Raw genomic sequence first — 18,517 nt, 5'->3', positions numbered from 1 at the left:
CCGTTAAAACAATGTCAGATTATAGTGTGTAGATATATATTACTAAATCATACTCATTATGTAACAAAAATATTTTGTAAAATATATTATTTTACACTAAAATACATTTCCTAAAACAGCCTTTGACAGGCGGAACGAACAACGCTTAGGTGTAATATTGGGGACCGGAAAATGGATGCACCAGGTTAAATGTGAAGGGGACCAGCATATTTGCTGTGTGTGTGTTAATATGGCACCAGGCTTTAGAATGAAATGTGGACTTTTAAACAGGATTTTATTTTGCACTAAAATATGTCCACATATCGCACGTCCTCCAACACGTACAGAGGTCATGTGCTTGAGAGCGTCAACACATTCAGCCTCACAACACAACGAGAAATACTGTATTGATCTTGTAAGGTAAGCAGAACAGACCTTTTATAAGTCTGTCAGTTATTATACTCAACCTTAAATGTGCATTGCAACTCTGGTAGTTTTCTCTGCTATAATCCACCGTGTTAAACTACTGACTGATTTACTTACTGACTGATTTACTTACTGACTGATTTACTTACTGACTGATTTACTGACTGACTGACTGATTTACTTACTGACTGACTGACTGATTTACTGACTGACTCTGATTTACTTACTGACTGACTGACTGATTTACTTACTGACTGATTTACTTACTGACTGACTGATTTACTTACTGACTGATTTACTTACTGATTGTCTGATTTACTTACTGACTGATTTACTTACTGACTGATTTACTTACTGACTGATTTACTGACTGACTGATTTACTTACTGATTGTCTGATTTACTTACTGATTGTCTGATTTACTTACTGACTGATTTACTTACTGACTGATTTACTTACTGACTGACTGATTTACTTACTGACTGATTTACTTACTGATTGTCTGATTTACTTACTGACTGATTTACTTACTGACTGATTTACTTACTGACTGATTTACTTACTGACTGATTTACTTACTGACTGACTGATTTACTGACTGACTGATTTACTTACTGACTGATTTACTTACTGACTGACTGATTTACTTACTGACTGATTTACTTACTGACTGACTGATTTACTTACTGACTGATTTACTTACTGACTGACTGATTTACTTACTGACTGATTTACTTACTGATTGTCTGATTTACTGACTGACTGATTTACTTACTGACTGTCTGATTTACTGACTGACTGATTTACTTACTGACTGACTGATTTACTTACTGACTGATTTACTTTCTGACTGACTGACTGATTTACTTACTGACTGACTGATTTACTTACTGACTGACTGATTTACTTACTGACTGACTGATTTACTTACTGACTGACTGATTTACTTACTGACTGATTTACTTTCTGACTGACTGACTGATTTACTTACTGACTGATTTACTTACTGACTGTCTGATTTACTGACTGACTGACCGACTGATTTACTGATTGATTTACTGACCGACTGATTTACTGATTGATTTACTGACTGACTGATCAATTCATTCTAAATTAGCTGATGTCCTAAGCCAGTTTATTGAAAACCTGCCCTTCCTCTCTTTCAATAAAAAACTTTCTTTACATCCATATTGTCGTCTTTCGATCTGAAATGTTTCCTGTTTTGCGGGTTTTTTTATTTTATTTTATTTTTTATTTGTGGGAAAATAAGAGAGCCTCAGAGAGCCTCAAGTCCAGTTGGTGAATCTGTATCTGATCCAGATCCTCCTCCTATATGCCTAAGGCAAACGTTAAAGCTGTCTCCATCACCTGGACTTTTGCTCCACTAGGAGAAGCAGGATCAGGTGTAACTCGTTGAAATCTGATATTTGTGCAATTTTGTGCATTACATTTAGCCTGAGTAAAACTTATGGGCAACTGCAGAGCGTCTGTCATTGCATTCATACCACACCAATGCACACCACTGCACTGCATTCCACTGCACTACACAGCACACCACTGCACGGCACGTGTTTTCACACAGTTTTTAATTTTGATTGAGAAAATAGTCAGATTCAGTTATTTGTATAGTCATTTTTCTCTATTATTTTAGATCTACATCACCCCTTTAAATCTGATAAAAATTTGATATGGATCAAGCCAGTTTGGCTAATTTGTGGTGTTTACCTTAAAGCATTTCAATCAGATCGAATTATCAGTCCTGCAGAATTACTGCAGGATGATTTGGTTGCATGTAAACATACTGAAAAAGGATTACAAATATTTTGATCAACCAAACTGTACTAGTCTTGGTTGTCTAATTTAATGCTCTCGGTAGCAGCTTGTTAGCATATGACATGGTCAGTGTGTTCTAAACTCAGGATTAAGAATATTATTTGTATTCATTTAAATGGGGATATTCCATCAGTAAAGTTAAATGATGCCAGTATGAATTCCTCCACCTTTGGGTGGGAAAGGACTTCTGCTAAACTGCTTACTGTTTGCTCCTTAAATGACTGCAATGACTTAAATGACTGATGTTTGGGATGATTATTAAAATGTGCTACAATAATAAAATAAAATTGACACTTTTTTATAATTTTTTTTTTTTTAATATAAACTCCAAGGTCATGCTTTTCCTAAAATCTTTCCTACATTTAATTTAAGTGCATTTGTTAGCAGGATTAAAACACATCTAATTACTTACTAATATTAACCTTCTGGACACCTCAAGACGTTTTCGTCAATTAGGTGGCATAGTTTCCCTATTTTTTTGGCCATATCTTTCTCTGCCTTTCTCCTCAGCTAAAGGAATGATTTTTTGGGACAAACTTTTATATAATATGTACTTTGGAAAGAGTATTTCAAATTTTTGTCCATGTCTTTAATCATGCCAGTTTGTGCCAACCACACACAGACAAACACCTCTGATTACTTCATAGAACACCATGTAAATCAGGGAGAGAAATTAAAATCTAATGCTGCACAAAAACTAACAATGCATAAAACCCAATGTTATTACTAATCTTTTTGTGTATTTTTATGCAAGTTTTTGACATCACTAATTAATGAAAATAAAATGTGAAAAAAATATTAATCTGATATCTTTTTATATAATATTAATTTAGTGGACATTTTTGGCCATGAACATCACAAAAGGGTAGTATTTTTAAAGTTTCCAGAAAGGTTAAAATGCAGATATAATGTTAAATAATTAATCTTTACTTTCTTCCCTGACAGATTGCGTGATTATGAAGGGTTTATGAGTTCTTTGCTTCTTCCGGAGGCTGCTCGTCGCTCCTCTTTAGCTCTGAGGGCTTTTAATGTGGAACTGGCACAGGCAGGTATTTATAATAACTGATGCTTGTGTACAAAGCTTTTAGATTTAAGCATATTTTTAACATTATTATTATTATTATTATTATTATTATTAGACACTCTCAGTCCAGTATTCATACATTGTTCTTTCTGATACCACTTGGGTTGCTTTGGAAATGTTCTTTAACATGAGTAACATTAACATTAAAGATCTTTTAATAATAATTTAATATTCAGTTCTATTTAATTTTGTGTGTATGGTGCTTTTACCAAGGGCATCACCACAAAGCAGATTTACATAAAACCTTAATCAAAATTATATATATATTCAAATGTAAATTAATATTTATGCCACTCAAGCAAGCCACAGGCAACGGTAAAAAAAAACCCTGAGACAATATTAGTAAGAAACCAGGGGGAACTATCCTTATCTGGATGGAACTGGATTGTGATTGTAATAATTTAGCATTTGTTCCTGACTAAAGCTAGAATTTGGATTACAAGTAAGATCCATCAAGTACCTTCATGTCAAAGATGTCATCCCTTAACTGTTCCTCGGGTGATCTTCAATGCAAGTTTGAGCATTATCTTGCATCACATTTAAGACTGAAAATACTCACTTGTTTTCTTGTGGATATCAATCACATGTTTTTTTCCTCACAGCAGAAACAAACTGTTCATAAATTCAAGAATTTATGAACTGTTTTTGCTCTTTGTTATGCTGGTGTCATCCTGCAGCTTAGTTAGGCTTGTTGTTCTCTCAATGTCTCACTGAATCAAAGATAAGTCCAATACCGTAGCTCTTCAGTGTTTTTTCCATGACTGCCATTATAACAATGAGCAGAGGATGCCACAAACCCAGTTTTCATCATCAAATGAACAGAATGAGATGAGGAAATGAACTACGTTTGAAGCCAAATGTTCTCAGTGAATGCAGCTGACTGATGCTGCAATAAGGTTTTACCCATTTCACTTTAAGTGCACTTAGAAATAAATCTGCCTTACAGTAGTAATAAGAAATGACGTATACATATTGGCAATATTTCTGCTATTTTTTTTGTAATGGGGTATAACACACACCTAGTGAACAGGGAGCAGCTGAAAGAACAATAACAACATATAGAGATTAGTCAGAGGTCAAATGTTGCCCATATAGCCATTTATCATTAAAATCATTACAGGTACATTATTATTTTTTTATTCTGATTCTATGCCAAATGTGATGTTTCTGATCTTATGGTGTTCTTACCATCACTGCAACCAGTGATGAATTGATTGGTATCTGACGTTTTGTTTATGTGCAGGTAAAGGACTCTGTGTCTCAGAAGACCATTGGTCTGATGCGAATGCAGTTTTGGAAGACCGCAGTGGAGGACATTTACAGAGATGAGCCTCCGGTGCAGCCTGTTAGTGCAGAACTGTGGAGGGTTAGTTTCACTCACCCTTCCAATATACATCCATCAACCTTTTTATATGCTGTTTACATCCATCAAACTGTTTACATGCTGTTTTTGCACACGTTTTTGCTCTTTGCACATGCTGTCTCACATTTTAGTTGTTTGCTGTTTTGCACAATCCTTTACAATATCTCAGGGACCTGCTGCTATAACACTGTATTCATTCTAGTATTACTGCACACGCAATATTGTTTGAACATACAGTATTTACACTGGGTGGCGCTGTTTCTGTTTTGTTTTTTGTGTATTGTCATTTTTGTATTGTCTTGTAATTTTTTTGTTTGCACTGTCTTTTGTTCTGCACGCTCTTGTCTGTTTTGTCCTGCACTGTTTGTACCAGGTTGCATAGTTGCACTTTATGTGGCTAAGACTTACTTACTGTCTTTTGCGTTTATGTAGCAAAAAAAATGTATGAGACATTGTCTCATTTCACTGTGTACTGCAACAGCTATATATGGTTGAAATGACAATAAAAGCTTCTTGACTTGACTTGTCGTGGCTGGGATGGGAAGCGGGATTGACACTGTGGGGAAGCTTCACCAGAGCCTCCGTAGCATTTTGGATGCTTTTTGACAGCTCCTCAGTCTCAGTGTAGCTGAGGGGTGTGCAGTCTTGCCAGCATCGGTGGGGTGTGCAGTCCAGCATCGGTGTGGTGAGGATGGCATCCCAGGAGCATGGCGAACGCTCAGCAACACCAGATACGTCCGTTATCTGGGGGATTCTGTAAAAAATAGCAAAGGGAGAGAGAGCACGTTAGTTCCATCTGTGTTTTCCTGTCCTTTACTTCCCTCTAGCTGCTGAGCCTGGCTCTCCTAATTTGCCCACCGACTTTTGGCGGGAGTTTGGCCACCCCAACTTGCACTCTGTCCCAGCAGAGCTGACCTTGGTGTTGAATGATCTTGGCCTTTGTCTGCAGGGCTGGCTTCCTTCTGTTGTCAGGTCTTTTTCAGTTGGCCTGTACAGAATGGAAGTCCCAACATGCAATTCTTGTTAACGCTGAATAATTTGAAGTTAAATAAAAAGGAAAAGTGTATCAAATAATGTGGATTGTTGCTTATCTTTGCAGGCGGTGAGGAAACATAAACTGACTAGAAGGTGGCTGTTGAGAATCATAGCTGAAAGAGTAAGTAATTTTGGGCTAATTTACAATAGATTCAGCTCTTGTTAATCCCAGGAAGTATGAGGTGCAAGGTGTGTGTGCTTTTAAAAAGTGATTGTGTGTGCGAGCGGGTGAGTGTGTGTGTGCATGTGTCTGTGAGCACGAGAGCGGTGTGTGCTTGAGCATGAGAGCGAGCGTGAGTGGGAGAAGAGGTTAAACTGATTTTAAACATGTGATTTAAACATGTAAACTGATTTAAACATTGAGGTGTGCAGGAACACAAGTACATTTCAGAATAGTTCACCAACACTAACTTGGAGAAATTATCTGGAGGCATTCTGTTTTGCTGGATTTTACATTGGATACCAAATTAATGCTTTCATTGCATGGGGAAAAGGCAATCATGTGGTCAAAATATAAAGAATTCTGTAAAATATTTCAACATAACCTACACAGTTCTGTGTCCCCAAGCCATATGATTTGAAGTGAATCCCCATTTAAATGTGTAATATGAACTGTCAGCATGTGTAGTGTATTTTTTCAAGAGAAACCAAGAGCTGTAACGTTCCACTTCCTGCTGTGTATTACAAGCTGTTATTCACTAATAAATAACTGATGATTTTGCTTTTTGAAGGAAAAGGATATGGACGACAGAGCATACAAGAATCTTCAGGAGCTGGAGTCATATTCAGAGAACACCCAGTCGTCTCTCCTCTACCTCCTGCTGGAGACTTTAGGCAGGTCTACTTTTGTTCTTAAGCTCTGAGCTCTATGTACAATACAGACAGTTTTTTTTAGCTGAACATAGAAAAGAGTTTACATTTGATATGTTTTATTTGTATATATATACATACACATACACACACACACACACATACACACACACATATATATATATATATATATATATATATATATATATATATATATATATATATATATATATGTGTGTATGTATGTGTATATATATATATGTGTATGTGTATATATATATACACACATAATTTTTTTTATTTTATTTATTTATTTTTTCTTTTTTTAAGGAAATAACTCGGAAGAATAGCCCAAGCTGATTATTATTTTTTTTATTTGTTTATTGCTTTTTGTAAGAACAAAAAAGAATTCAATCTTAAATGAGAATCATTTATAAAGTGAAGATGAAACATTTTTGTTCAGTTTTTTTGCAAAATTGCCAATTGTCCTATTTGCTTATCAACTTGCGTCTGCTTTGTGAATAAATTGTTCTGGGAGCATCAACAAATTTGCTCATGTATACCCCAAAACTGATCACCATGGATGACCAACTACTGCTTCATTCTGACTCAGTCAAAACTTTCTCCGTTACACTTTTTCATTGACTTGATCAGATTCTGACAGCATATAGTTATGATGTAAATGTGGGTTGGTTGATTCAGTGGAGTTGGTGTTAAGACAGTCAGCAGAACAATGTTTCTCCCTGTTAATTATATAATTCAGTTTTGTTAGGGTTAAGTTTTAGGTGGTTTTCACACTGCCAGTTTAATTTGAAACAAAGCATGATTTTTGTGAAAAGTTGCTGGAAGTGTGCTGCGAATCCTGTGAATGTGAATGCAACTCACTTTGGTCTTCACCTATTCAGTAGCATGTTTTATCTGATGCTCATTAGTTTTAGTATCATTAGTGATGTCCTGTAAGATGTGTTCAAAAGGCAGTCTGATATCATCTGAGCATTGTGAGTGGTGGATGGAACAGCTTTCTTTCTCAGCTTTCAAACTTGGAATTTTCTCTTAAAATTCCAGATTCATATAGCTTTTAATCATGATCTTTTTGGACAGTTTTTTCCCCAGTTTTTTTTTTGGTGGCGTTAATTAAAACACACACACACCCACACACACACACGCACACAGAGTCAAACTCATGCCTTGATTTTGTGGTAACCTGTTGAGGCAGAGACTCCTTGTAACCTCACGTCTGGCTCTCCATGTAATTGCGTGTCTAAGTGATGGAATGAGACATCAGTTATTTCTTTATTATAGTGATTCTGTTTTAAGCCTACAGTAGAAAAGCTCTGGGTTCAGGCAGTAAAGTGGGGAAGGTGACAAAAGCAGAGTGACAATGATAATTTTCTGCCACAAAGGCAACAAGCCTCATAAAGCTTTAATGCTCAGACCAGCAAAGGGCATTATTAAAACCATTCAAGTAACATCACATTGAATTTCTTCTTCTTTCTAATTTAGTTAATTTGTTACATATTTTCACCTCTTATGTTTTGAAAGTACATGTACAGTTTCTTTTGAAAGAGGTCTCATTTATTTCTCTCTCTCTCTTTCTCTCTCTCTCTCTCTCTCTCTCTCTCTCTCTCTCTCTCTCTCTCTCTCTCTCTCTCCCTCCCCAGTGTGTATGTACGTTGTTTATATGAGCAGTAAACAATGACCAAATATATATATATATATATTTGGTCATTGTTTACTGCTCATATAAACAATTTATGACACAACTAGCTTCTCAGGTACCACTCCCTGAAGAGTGTAGCGAAGATGTAAGCGAAATAAATTGCTTAATATTTCTGGCATGTGTTTGCAAAGGAGTGAAAGATGTCCATGCAGATCATGCTGCCAGCCATATCGGTAAAGCACATGGAATTGTGACATGTCTGCGAGCCACACCGTACCACAGCCAGAGACGCAGGGTCTATCTCCCCATGGACATCTGCATGCTGGTGAGTGTCAAACAATTATATACAGTCTCTGATTATCCTTTTTGATAATGTCATGTTATTGTCATACCCAGGCTTTCATCAAACCAGGTATTAAGCACAGAGAGAAAATGTGTGACAGTCAGACTGATGGATTTTGCTGTGATTGAGCAAAAAAATTAACAGAAACTGAGTTTTCACAAAAAAAAAAAAAAATAATAATAATAATTCTATTGAGGTTGTCTCCTCATAAACATGTTGGGTAAGAAGACAATTCATTAAACTCACATAAAAACAGTCAGTCTGCTTGAAAATGCCTATAAGTGGGATTTCTGGCTTTGCTTATGTTTGCTGGTAATAAATGGACATGCATTTGAGGTAATAAGTTTACACACCCCTTGCTGAATTTGAAAAATGTTAATAAAAAACAAACTGCAATTTATATCACTCTTGTGTCTTTGAAATGATTAACATTTCAATGCAGTGATTCAGCTGGTTAATGTAAACTTCTAACCTTAGATGTATGCATGCTCAGTTAGAAAGCTTGTAGTTTTCAGAAATTCTCAAAATATAATAGAAATGGTTACATATACTGTATGGCCATGGTGCATAGTGATACTTGTCTGGAACAAGCAGCTTTATGAATGCATGCCTGATCCATATGGCTGTTACAGTACCACAGAGTTTAAACTGGTCTTGCTCTTACTTATGGTCTGTATTTTGGAAAATCTGCTGTGGAAATATGGATGTGGCACAGACCAGTCTGAATGCCTTAGAAGATGATGAGAGAATATTCCAGCTCATCTGTCCAACCTGCAGGGGCCGGTGTTGCAGCATTGTGTGTTTTTGTACTGTATGTCTCCTGATCTGCAAATGCATGGCTGAGTTAAAGAAGGTAGAAGTGGCATAAATCCATTTTCTCCTACATGTATCTAATATTCAATATAATATCGAATGTTACAGTATCAGAGGATCTTTTGTTTTTGGAAAAAAATGGTTATGTTCTGGAGCTGAAGTGTGTAATTAAAGGGGTTTGATTAAGAATTAGGAAGTTTACAATATCTCAATTCATTTGTCTTCCCCGTGGTGCAGTATCCAGCCAAGTCAGTGCATCACCTCATGAGCTGAGAAACTCACTGATTTATTTCTGCATTATTTTAATTGCTATTTAAACCTCTGTGTTTCAACCTGTGTGTTTATAATGTAGCCAAACATTCCTGGATATGTAAACTGTTGATTAGGGTTGTTTGTGATTTCAGTTATCATTAGGTTTTAAAAAGGAGTCAAACAACTGTGAGATAATGACTTCATGTGATCAGTATCCTTAAGTAAGAAAAAAAATATTTTGCATCTTCTGCCATTCATTTGGAAAATATGACTATGTTTAACAATTTCTCAATTTTCAGGGTATGCAAACATTTGTGCACAACTCTGTATTTGTGTGCATGCACGCACATCATATTAGTTGTCCAGAACTGTTATCGATTACACTCTTTCTAGGTTCTAGTTTTTTTTTGTCAAACTGGCAAAACATATCTGAAAGAAAAAAAGCCAATCGAGTACAAGATCTCTGATAATATCTTTCCCAGCATGGCGTCTCTCAAGAGGACTTCATCCGTGGCAGCAGGGAGCAGAATGTCAGGGATGTTGTGTATGACATTGCCAGTCAAGCTCATGTTCATCTCCAACACGTAAGTGCATTTTCACCTTTTGAACAGTTCAATTATTTTGAGTGTTTGAGTTGTGTATTACTCAAATGATTTATGGATGTTTTATTGTTGGATTTGAGATCCACATGATTTTATTCAGTGTTTGAATCATTCAAATGCTGTTTATTTATTAGTCCTGAATGAATGTTTCTCCCTGCTGTGATTTATATGCATTTGGATTACAATATGACAAAATCATGCACATTCAGGTGGATTGTAAGAGCTGCACTGATCTAATTAAGTAAGAAGCACTATGCTTGCGATGCTGTTCAGGATTCACTAAGATCCATTACAGATCCATTTCAATCAAAGCTTGACACTTGACCGATTTACTCATCAGTAATCATGTTTTATTGTGTTGTAAACAGGCAAGATCATTCAGTAAAACTGTTCCGGATGCTGCCATGCCTGCTTTCCTTCAAACGGTACGTGATTTCATTTCTTCTGCCTCTACTACAGGTCACTTGATAATCAAGTACAATTCTCTGTAATCTCACATCTCTGGCTCTGCATTTAATTACATGTCTAAGTGATGGCATGACCCAGAGTTATTTCTTTATTACAGTACAGCCTTATCAAGCCTTCAGTAGAGACGCTGTGTGTTTAGGCAGTAGAGTGAGGCAAAGAGACAGAGACATAATTTTCTGTCCCCAAGGCAACAAGCCTCACTAAGCTTTAATGTTCTGAACAGTAACACGCAAAAAGTAACGTTGATTTTCTTTTTTTCTGTTAAATTACTTCCTATTTTTGAAAGTATATTTTCCTGTTGAATTCTTTTAAGGTGGCTTTCTGATTGTAATGTAATTTTGTGCAGAAGAAAGCTGATTGTGTCATTGAATATAAAATTGAGGAAGGGAAGCAGTTCTGTGTATATAGATGATTTGTGATTATTTTCTGTCAGGAATATGAGGTTAAATATTTAAACCCAATATAGAATAGTTCAAATAGTCAATAGGGAATTGACAGGACATTCAGGTCACTAAATTTAGTCAGGGAGTAAATTGTTGATCTTGCATATTTACTTAAAACCCTTTAAAAATTTCTTCTCAGAGAAAAACAAACTTTATAAAAGCTCAACCAATATACATATAAATTCTGTTATATTTTAATTGTTGCAGTGTCTTTGTGTATCTGTGCACTCACACAATGCAGGTTGCTATTGATGATTTCCTGGAGAGAGTGAGGAAAGTAGACTTCAACGTTTTCCACCCCAGCCTCCAGAGAAGGAATCCACTGATGCCCATTCAACTTTATTTCCGATCATGGAAAAAGAAATACTGATGTTTCATCAGAAGTAGCTCCTCTAATTTACATGGTTATATTCTTCCTACCACTGCAAAGCCACACACTGACTTCCTGTGGTATAGGAAATATCTATATAGATGTAAAACAGCAACGAATAAAAAAATTTTTTTTCTTTAGACAACATTAAAAATAATTTAATCTTTGCACTGCAAAGAAATTCATTAACAATCCAAATTAGTAATGACAACAGGATAATAATATACAGTGCTGTATCTGCCCTGTCTGTGACAATGAACTGTTTGATATTCAACACAAAATGTTTGTCTAAATTACACAGTACAGAGAAGACTCCAAAGTTCATGCACCTCTGAGAAATTAAGCATAGTTTGTACAGTAAACAGGTTTTGAAATGTTGAGTTGTCTGTGATTTTTCTTTTGATTTGTTGACTAATGTGCTTTCAGAACGACTGTCTAGTAGCTTTTATTGATCAGCATGCAGGCCTGTAGAACCTGGACACTGTCGCAGTGATTGACTGCAGTCTCTGCAGGAGCATGGCATGATGCAGACTCGCTGGAGATGGAAGTGAGAGCAGATATATAAAAGCACATTGTGTGCACATACTTGATTATCAGCAGGCTCCTTTATGGAGCTGTATTTCTTTCAAGCTTCAGTATGTTCAGCATAAAATTTATGATTCTGATTTGGCTTACTCTAAATTAGTTTTCCATAGTAATTAGAAAGTAAGGAGGATAAGGATTGAATTGAATTAAAAACATAATCAGGAAATCCGATAAGTATGGAAATGCTTAAAACAATTGACTTTTAAAAAGTGTCTAAAATTGTCTAATATATTAATGAATAAACTTAAAATTATTTATGTGCAGTGATGTGGAAAACGTGATAAGGTAAAGTGAGTCTTGGAGTGCATATGTGGTGTATGTCAGGGGAACAATACAGGACTGAACGCTACGCTGGGGGGATTCTCTGGCTCTGTTATGCTATGGGAAACATTTTGGTGCCATGGCTTGTCCCTTTCTGTCCTGTACATTTGATTATTTTTCCTTTCAAAACATACCACGTTGACTGTTTTCTTTAGCTGGTTTATTGAATCGGGTGTTGTCAGAGGGTTGGGAGCATGTACCTTACAGGGAACAGTCTCTGCAGGTCAGGAAGGTATTCTGAACAACTTCCTTTCACCTGTGATGAAACAGTTCTTTTTATATTGGGCAGTCATTCCTCCCCACCACGTTTTCATTTACCTTTAGAATTCCCTGTTAAATGTTCCATTTACTTTACTTACTGAAAAGTGTCACTCACCTTGATCACACTCTCTCTACTCAGTGCTGGAGTGCTTTAATGCACAGTGCTCTGTCCAGCCACTTTGCAGTAAGTGTAAGGGCAGTTCTGATTGTACCTTGTGGACCTTAGCAACAATTTTGCAGAATTTGATGTGCTGCCACATGGTTACCTTAAATAAGAGCATGTTCCCTCTTTAACCAGGACAGTCTTCATGTGGTCTTGGGAGTGAGATCCACAGTTGCAATGATGTTAAAACCAGGCTTCATATACTCCGAACAGAACAGCTTGGTGAAAAATTTAATTAACACCTACATAAAATATAATCAGCCATCCAAGATATGCAACATGCTTCTTTACTACCAATTTGCAGCCAAGAGTGTTATGTAGCTAACATATAATGGATATCTGGCTCTGATATAATCTCCACAATGTTCGGATTTTCGATTTTGTGCCATTCTGCAGGAGGTAAGACAACTGGACGAACTAACGGATTACTGAACTAAAGCTGTTACATGCCTCTCTTTAGGTAGAGACTACCATGTCAACTCTAATTTGTTGCAATATGCAAGTTGCTGCTTTAGTTTATTGAGATTCTAGACAACACACTGAGCTGGAAAATGTGTCTGAAGAAATTAAGACATCATAAGAATGTGGAAAGGGCAGATATTTTGTGTGTAAGGTCTCTTATGTAATGTGAAGTCTGTAGAGGAACAGAATATATTATCATCATTCATACATACTGTACATATCACAAAGGGGATCAAGAGAGGAAAACAAAGTCCTATATTAAAGTCTCCAGGAAAAACCGTAAACTCTCTGTATGGATTGTGCCAGGATGAAATGATGGGGTGTTTTATACAATTACAATCAGCACATTACAAATGCATTTAATCACATTTCTAGAGTATATAATTCAGAGTAAATAGAGACACCTGGTGAGGTTTTTCAAGAACAGTAATACACTCGAATGTGCAATTAAATCTTCTTGTTATCTCTTGGTAGACTTGATTCAACACTGAATGTGAGAAATCAGGTGATTCAACCTTTATTTCTAAATGTATGTGTTCGTGAGATGCAAGAGAGTGCATGCTATAATATCATGACTCCAGTAAAGACCAGCACGTCTGAAGTCATCACTTTTTCCAGCTAAGTTATAGAATAATGACTGTGACACACTGCACACGCTAATCACAGCTTACCAAAGTGTACACACACTTAGCAATTTGGTTGGATGAGCTGTGAGATCAGCAAAAGGTAATGAAATGCCAGTGATACGCAAGGGATTGTGTAAGTGTGCAGCGTTCCTCTTAACTGTTTCCACCTTCACTGTTGTCACATATGCAGCTTTGCTCTCAGTTCAACAGTAATTACATTGCCTTTTTCTCTACTTCTCCTTTATTTGAAGGCTTCTTTGACTTAGAATTCTAAATATCTAATACTACAGTGATACATAATCCAAAATGTAGAGGAGTTGATAACTACATGACCATCTCGTCTTAGCTGTATTAAAACTATATAAACTATATACGACTTCAATCGGGGTCAATCACAAGCTCAGGTATTGTTCTGTGTGGAGTTCACATGTTTTTGTGTCTCTTGTGTGGCTTTCCTCCCATCTCCCAAACTGGTAGGTTATTGGCTACAATAAATAGTATGCATTGCATGCATGGTACCCTTTAAAAGCCTGGCATCCCATACAGATATTATTACCATCCATTGATCTTCAGCCTTAAGACCTTATGCATATACAAAAATGGGCCAAAAAAAAGGTTTAAGGTTATTTTTTTTGCTCTCAGAATTTGAGTTGTTATTATAGAAAACATTGCTACATTCAGAATTAAGAATCATATATTAATATAATTTTTTTATGGAATGTTAACAAGAGTATCATTCATGAGTGTGGAATAGAATATAAAATTTTAATCCCACTCAGAAACAGGCTTGTGTTAGGTGATTTAACAGGTGGTTTTACACCTCTGGTGCAGGCTTTGTGGTTAAGCACTGCAAGCACACAGTATAGTTTACGGAGCTATGCATTGCTTCTGTGAGCCAACGCAAAGCTAACTAAAAATCCTACATCAATACAAAACAACATTTAGCAAATTCTGACTGTTAAGGTAAACATACAGACGAAGGTAAGTATTGAGGAGAAGGACTCATTCTGAGTAACCCCAAAAGCCCTCATCAGTATATGCTCTGAGAAACTAAACATCTGCATATTCAGAGAGTTTCAGTCACCATGTTTATTATGGACTACAGTAAAGAAAATCAAACATCAAAGACAATGCAGTTCTAGTATAAATTGGTTAGGATCTAAAAATAACCTTGTTAAAATTTTGTACGAATATATAATGAAAGTATAAAAAAATTCAGGACTGGTATAGAACAAGCATCCTATACGAGGACAATATTAGTAAATATAAGATGAAAGTCAAATCAGGCATCAGACATATCTAATGATTAGTAGAAGGGAGAAAAACAGAATTATTTTTCAATCATAACACAGTAGACTGTTACATTCCAAATTGAGCTTGGACTATAAGTACAGCAAAACAAGGCAACATCAGTAATAAGAATGTACACATACTGTATATAATATAAAAAGGTTGGCTATTGTGTACAAGAAAAAACAAAGCTGAATATTATTACATTCATCAAGTGAAGGAGATTGTACTGAATTTGATGTTTTCCCATAAACGTGTAATATAACATACCAAAGAAGCGTTTATGTACAAATTGTCCTGGATGGTGTTTGTTGGATTGTGAATGTCATGATTCATTAGTAGCCCTACTGAAATACTCACTCATCAGATGAATCAGGGTTCTCACAGCAATTACACTCAGTAGCCGGTTGCATCATCATTAGACATTGTGCACATCATTACACATCCTGTTTCACAGGAGCAGTTTACTGTGAAATGTGTGGAAGGCTGTAAATGACACAAAGTGTGCGTTAATGTTTACATGGCCATAATAAAGGTCCTGATTGTACAGCGTGGTCTCAGGGTGAATGTTTTCTTTTCGACAACACGAGAAGCTGACGCGCTCGGATTCTGAACTTTTGGTCCCTCACGCTGTAAATAATGACGTTCCAGCAACTGCTTGCAGCCAAAGTCCAAAAAGCAAAAAACGAGAAATTGCACCATTCGTTTCCGGTAACGTTTCCTACTACAAACACCGCCACGGGAGTGAAGGAGACGGTGAAGACCAGCGTGAGCGCGCCGATTGTTTTTGCTGCCTTAATGTCAGAGAAACTTGGTCCTGATGTACTTTGGCAACCCGCTTGTGCCAGACGCCTTCTTTTCCTTGAATGATGCCGGATCTTAGTGAAGGATATTATGTTTGTAACAACAGTCCCTATGAGGAGAGTAAAATCAAACGCTGGGAAAAGTAAGAGAATATTCCAAGCCTGAGGAGGAAACTCATAAGCCTCTAACGCGTAGTTGCACATTCTGCTGCATGCGTTATACTCCAACGCGATCTGTTTGCTAAAAATCAAAGGAGCTAGTGCTAAGAAAAAACTGCCCGTCCAAGAAAATACGATCAGCATACTCGTTCGTCTTCTTGTTATTAGGACCTCTTTGTGCAAAGGTTTTAAGACAGCAATGCTGCGCTCAATAGTGAGTAGGAAAACTGTAGTGATGGAAACCAGAGTGCAGCCTGCAAACACGGGGCCAATATAACTGCACGGGTGGAAAGGTGTGTACTGTGAATTACGCACTGTCCAGCCAGGTGCTGCGCCCGTCAATAAGAGTGTAAGCTCTGCGTAAAGGGACAGAGGGAGCACAAAAATCCCCACTGCCAAGTCCGCCACCGCTAAAGAGGCTTTCAGGTAACCCTGGGGTGTGTGGAAAGGTTTGGTTCCGAACACCACAGCCAAAGTTAGCAAGTTTCCAAACCATATACCAAACATCAGTAATATCATGAAGACAACCATCAGTATTTTGTTCAGCATAGTGCAGCAACACATGCTGCATTTTGTCGGTTCCTCCAGCATCACTTCTCTCCTGTGCGTAAAGATCTTGTTAGTCCAAAAAAAGAAGCAGACACCTAAACCACAAACAGGGCAACATGTCTGAAGTCTAAATTGAACTACTTTTTAAAAGAGCGCAAAATGATCGACGAGGAAACAAAAACAGACAGCAACTAACTCAGAAACCTGAAAACACGATAGATGCGTAAAATCATGCGTAAAATCATGCGCATCGTTTGTTTTCCTTGCCTACAAATTATTTCAGAAGATTTACTATCTGTACTATCTATGCTGTCATTCCTTTATACCTTTGAATTTTTTTAACATGATGAGACCAAGATCACGGGTAAAATCCACAAGTTATTCTGTTAATAACATGAATTCCTTGTATGTTTATCTCGCAGTGCAGCGGCTGCGCGCGCTTTTAAATCGCATTTGGCTCGTGAGAGAGAGAGAGAGAGAGAGAGAGAGAGGCAGTGTGTGGCGGGTAACTCGTAACTAGTTCAATCCATAAGCAGGTACAATAATTCAGTTCAATTCAATTCAAGTTTATTTGTATAGCGCTTTTTACAATGGACATTGTCTCAAAGCAGCTTTACAGAACATAAACATAGAGCAGAAGGTAAACATGAGAAGTATAAAGAATTAATATAATAAAAATTCAAGATATATATATTTCACAGTATGTATGTATGTATGTATGTATGTATGTATGTATGTATGTATATGTGTTTATCCCCGATGAGCGAGTCTGAGGTGACTCAGGCAGCAGTGGCAAGGAAAAACTCCCTTAAATTGGTAAGGAAGAAACCTTGAGAGGAACCAGACTCAAAGGGGGGCCCATCCTCATATGGGTGACACTAGATGGTGTGATTACAAATATAAAGTCAAACAAATGCTGTATTGGTGTAAGGATCACATGAAGTTCAGATCTCCTCTTAATATCACAGAGTCCAATTGGAACTGGTATATCTGTAGATGTCACAGGATTCTCAAAGAGTCGGCCTCATCTCAGTGGAGGTCCGAGATCTTCATCGCACGGAAGACGATCGGAGCTGGTACAATGTCTGGATGCCTCGGGATGGGTAGAAAGAGAGAAGCAGTGGGAAAGAGAGAATTCTAATTCCTCTGTGTGTAGATGATTTGTGTGCTCTCGGTGTTCATGGGGTTTCCTCCTAAATAACAACACTAGTAGGTGGGAATGAGTGGGTAAATGTGTGTGTGTGTGCATTGTGCCCTGAAATATACTGGTGTCATTGTATGGTGAATCCCTTAACCAGATGTAAAAATCACTGCAATCATTCTTCCTCCTATGACCTTATGTGTATACAAAAACAGGATAAAAAAGAAAATCAATATGTGAGGATGTGAGGTTTTTGCTCTGAATCTGTCCATCCTTGAATTGCATCTCCCTGTACACCATGACCCTAACCAGGATAATACAGTTACTGAAGATGAATAAAGGAATAAAGGAAGAACTAACTTTGCCTCATTACCATCGATGTAATGATTCTTATAATGATCTGGTACCAAGCAAAAACTTTGTCCTTGATCATCCTGTCTTTAATAACGTTTTTGATGTGCATTTGGTGGTTTTTTAAATGCAGAGTCTGATATGCTCATTCTCCAACACTCAGATCACAGGTTGACTGATCAATTTTGTTTTTACTAACATTTATCGAGCTTACAATATACCTAATAAGTTAGATAAATGTGTTACAATTATCTGTATTATTAGCACATTACCAAAGAGACTACTAAATGAGCTTTAGCTGGTATTTAGCTTACAGTAACAGAAT

The 18,517-nt window shown here is 36.8% G+C and overlaps 2 protein-coding genes across 3 annotated transcripts; one reads left to right on the top strand and one right to left on the bottom strand.

Annotated features, from left to right (window-relative positions):
- Positions 1–11: 11 nt before the first annotated feature.
- On the top strand, positions 12–11,859 carry ndufaf6 (NADH:ubiquinone oxidoreductase complex assembly factor 6). 2 transcript variants are annotated; one of them, XM_060869821.1, is made up of 9 exons: positions 12–399; positions 3,184–3,283; positions 4,566–4,688; positions 5,785–5,841; positions 6,452–6,554; positions 8,382–8,515; positions 10,081–10,182; positions 10,569–10,625; positions 11,353–11,859. In XM_060869821.1, the coding sequence occupies exons 1-9, from the start codon at positions 176–178 to the stop codon at positions 11,479–11,481; spliced, it is 1,029 nt and encodes a 342-aa protein (XP_060725804.1). In that variant the 5' UTR covers positions 12–175; the 3' UTR covers positions 11,482–11,859. The 2 variants fall into 2 exon arrangements, with proteins under 2 accessions (XP_060725804.1, XP_060725805.1); XM_060869822.1 differs by having other exon boundaries at positions 3,184–3,287.
- A 3,133-nt stretch (positions 11,860–14,992) lies between these two features.
- Positions 14,993–17,201, bottom strand: LOC132845651 (beta-2 adrenergic receptor). The gene has a single exon (XM_060869817.1). The coding sequence runs from the start codon at positions 16,740–16,742 to the stop codon at positions 15,747–15,749; it is 996 nt and encodes a 331-aa protein (XP_060725800.1). The 5' UTR covers positions 16,743–17,201; the 3' UTR covers positions 14,993–15,746.
- Positions 17,202–18,517: the final 1,316 nt, after the last annotated feature.

The sequence above is a fragment of the Tachysurus vachellii genome, chromosome 5 (genome assembly GCF_030014155.1).
Source record: "Tachysurus vachellii isolate PV-2020 chromosome 5, HZAU_Pvac_v1, whole genome shotgun sequence".
NCBI lineage: Eukaryota > Metazoa > Chordata > Actinopteri > Siluriformes > Bagridae > Tachysurus > Tachysurus vachellii.
This window is presented reverse-complemented; position numbering and strand designations above follow the sequence as displayed.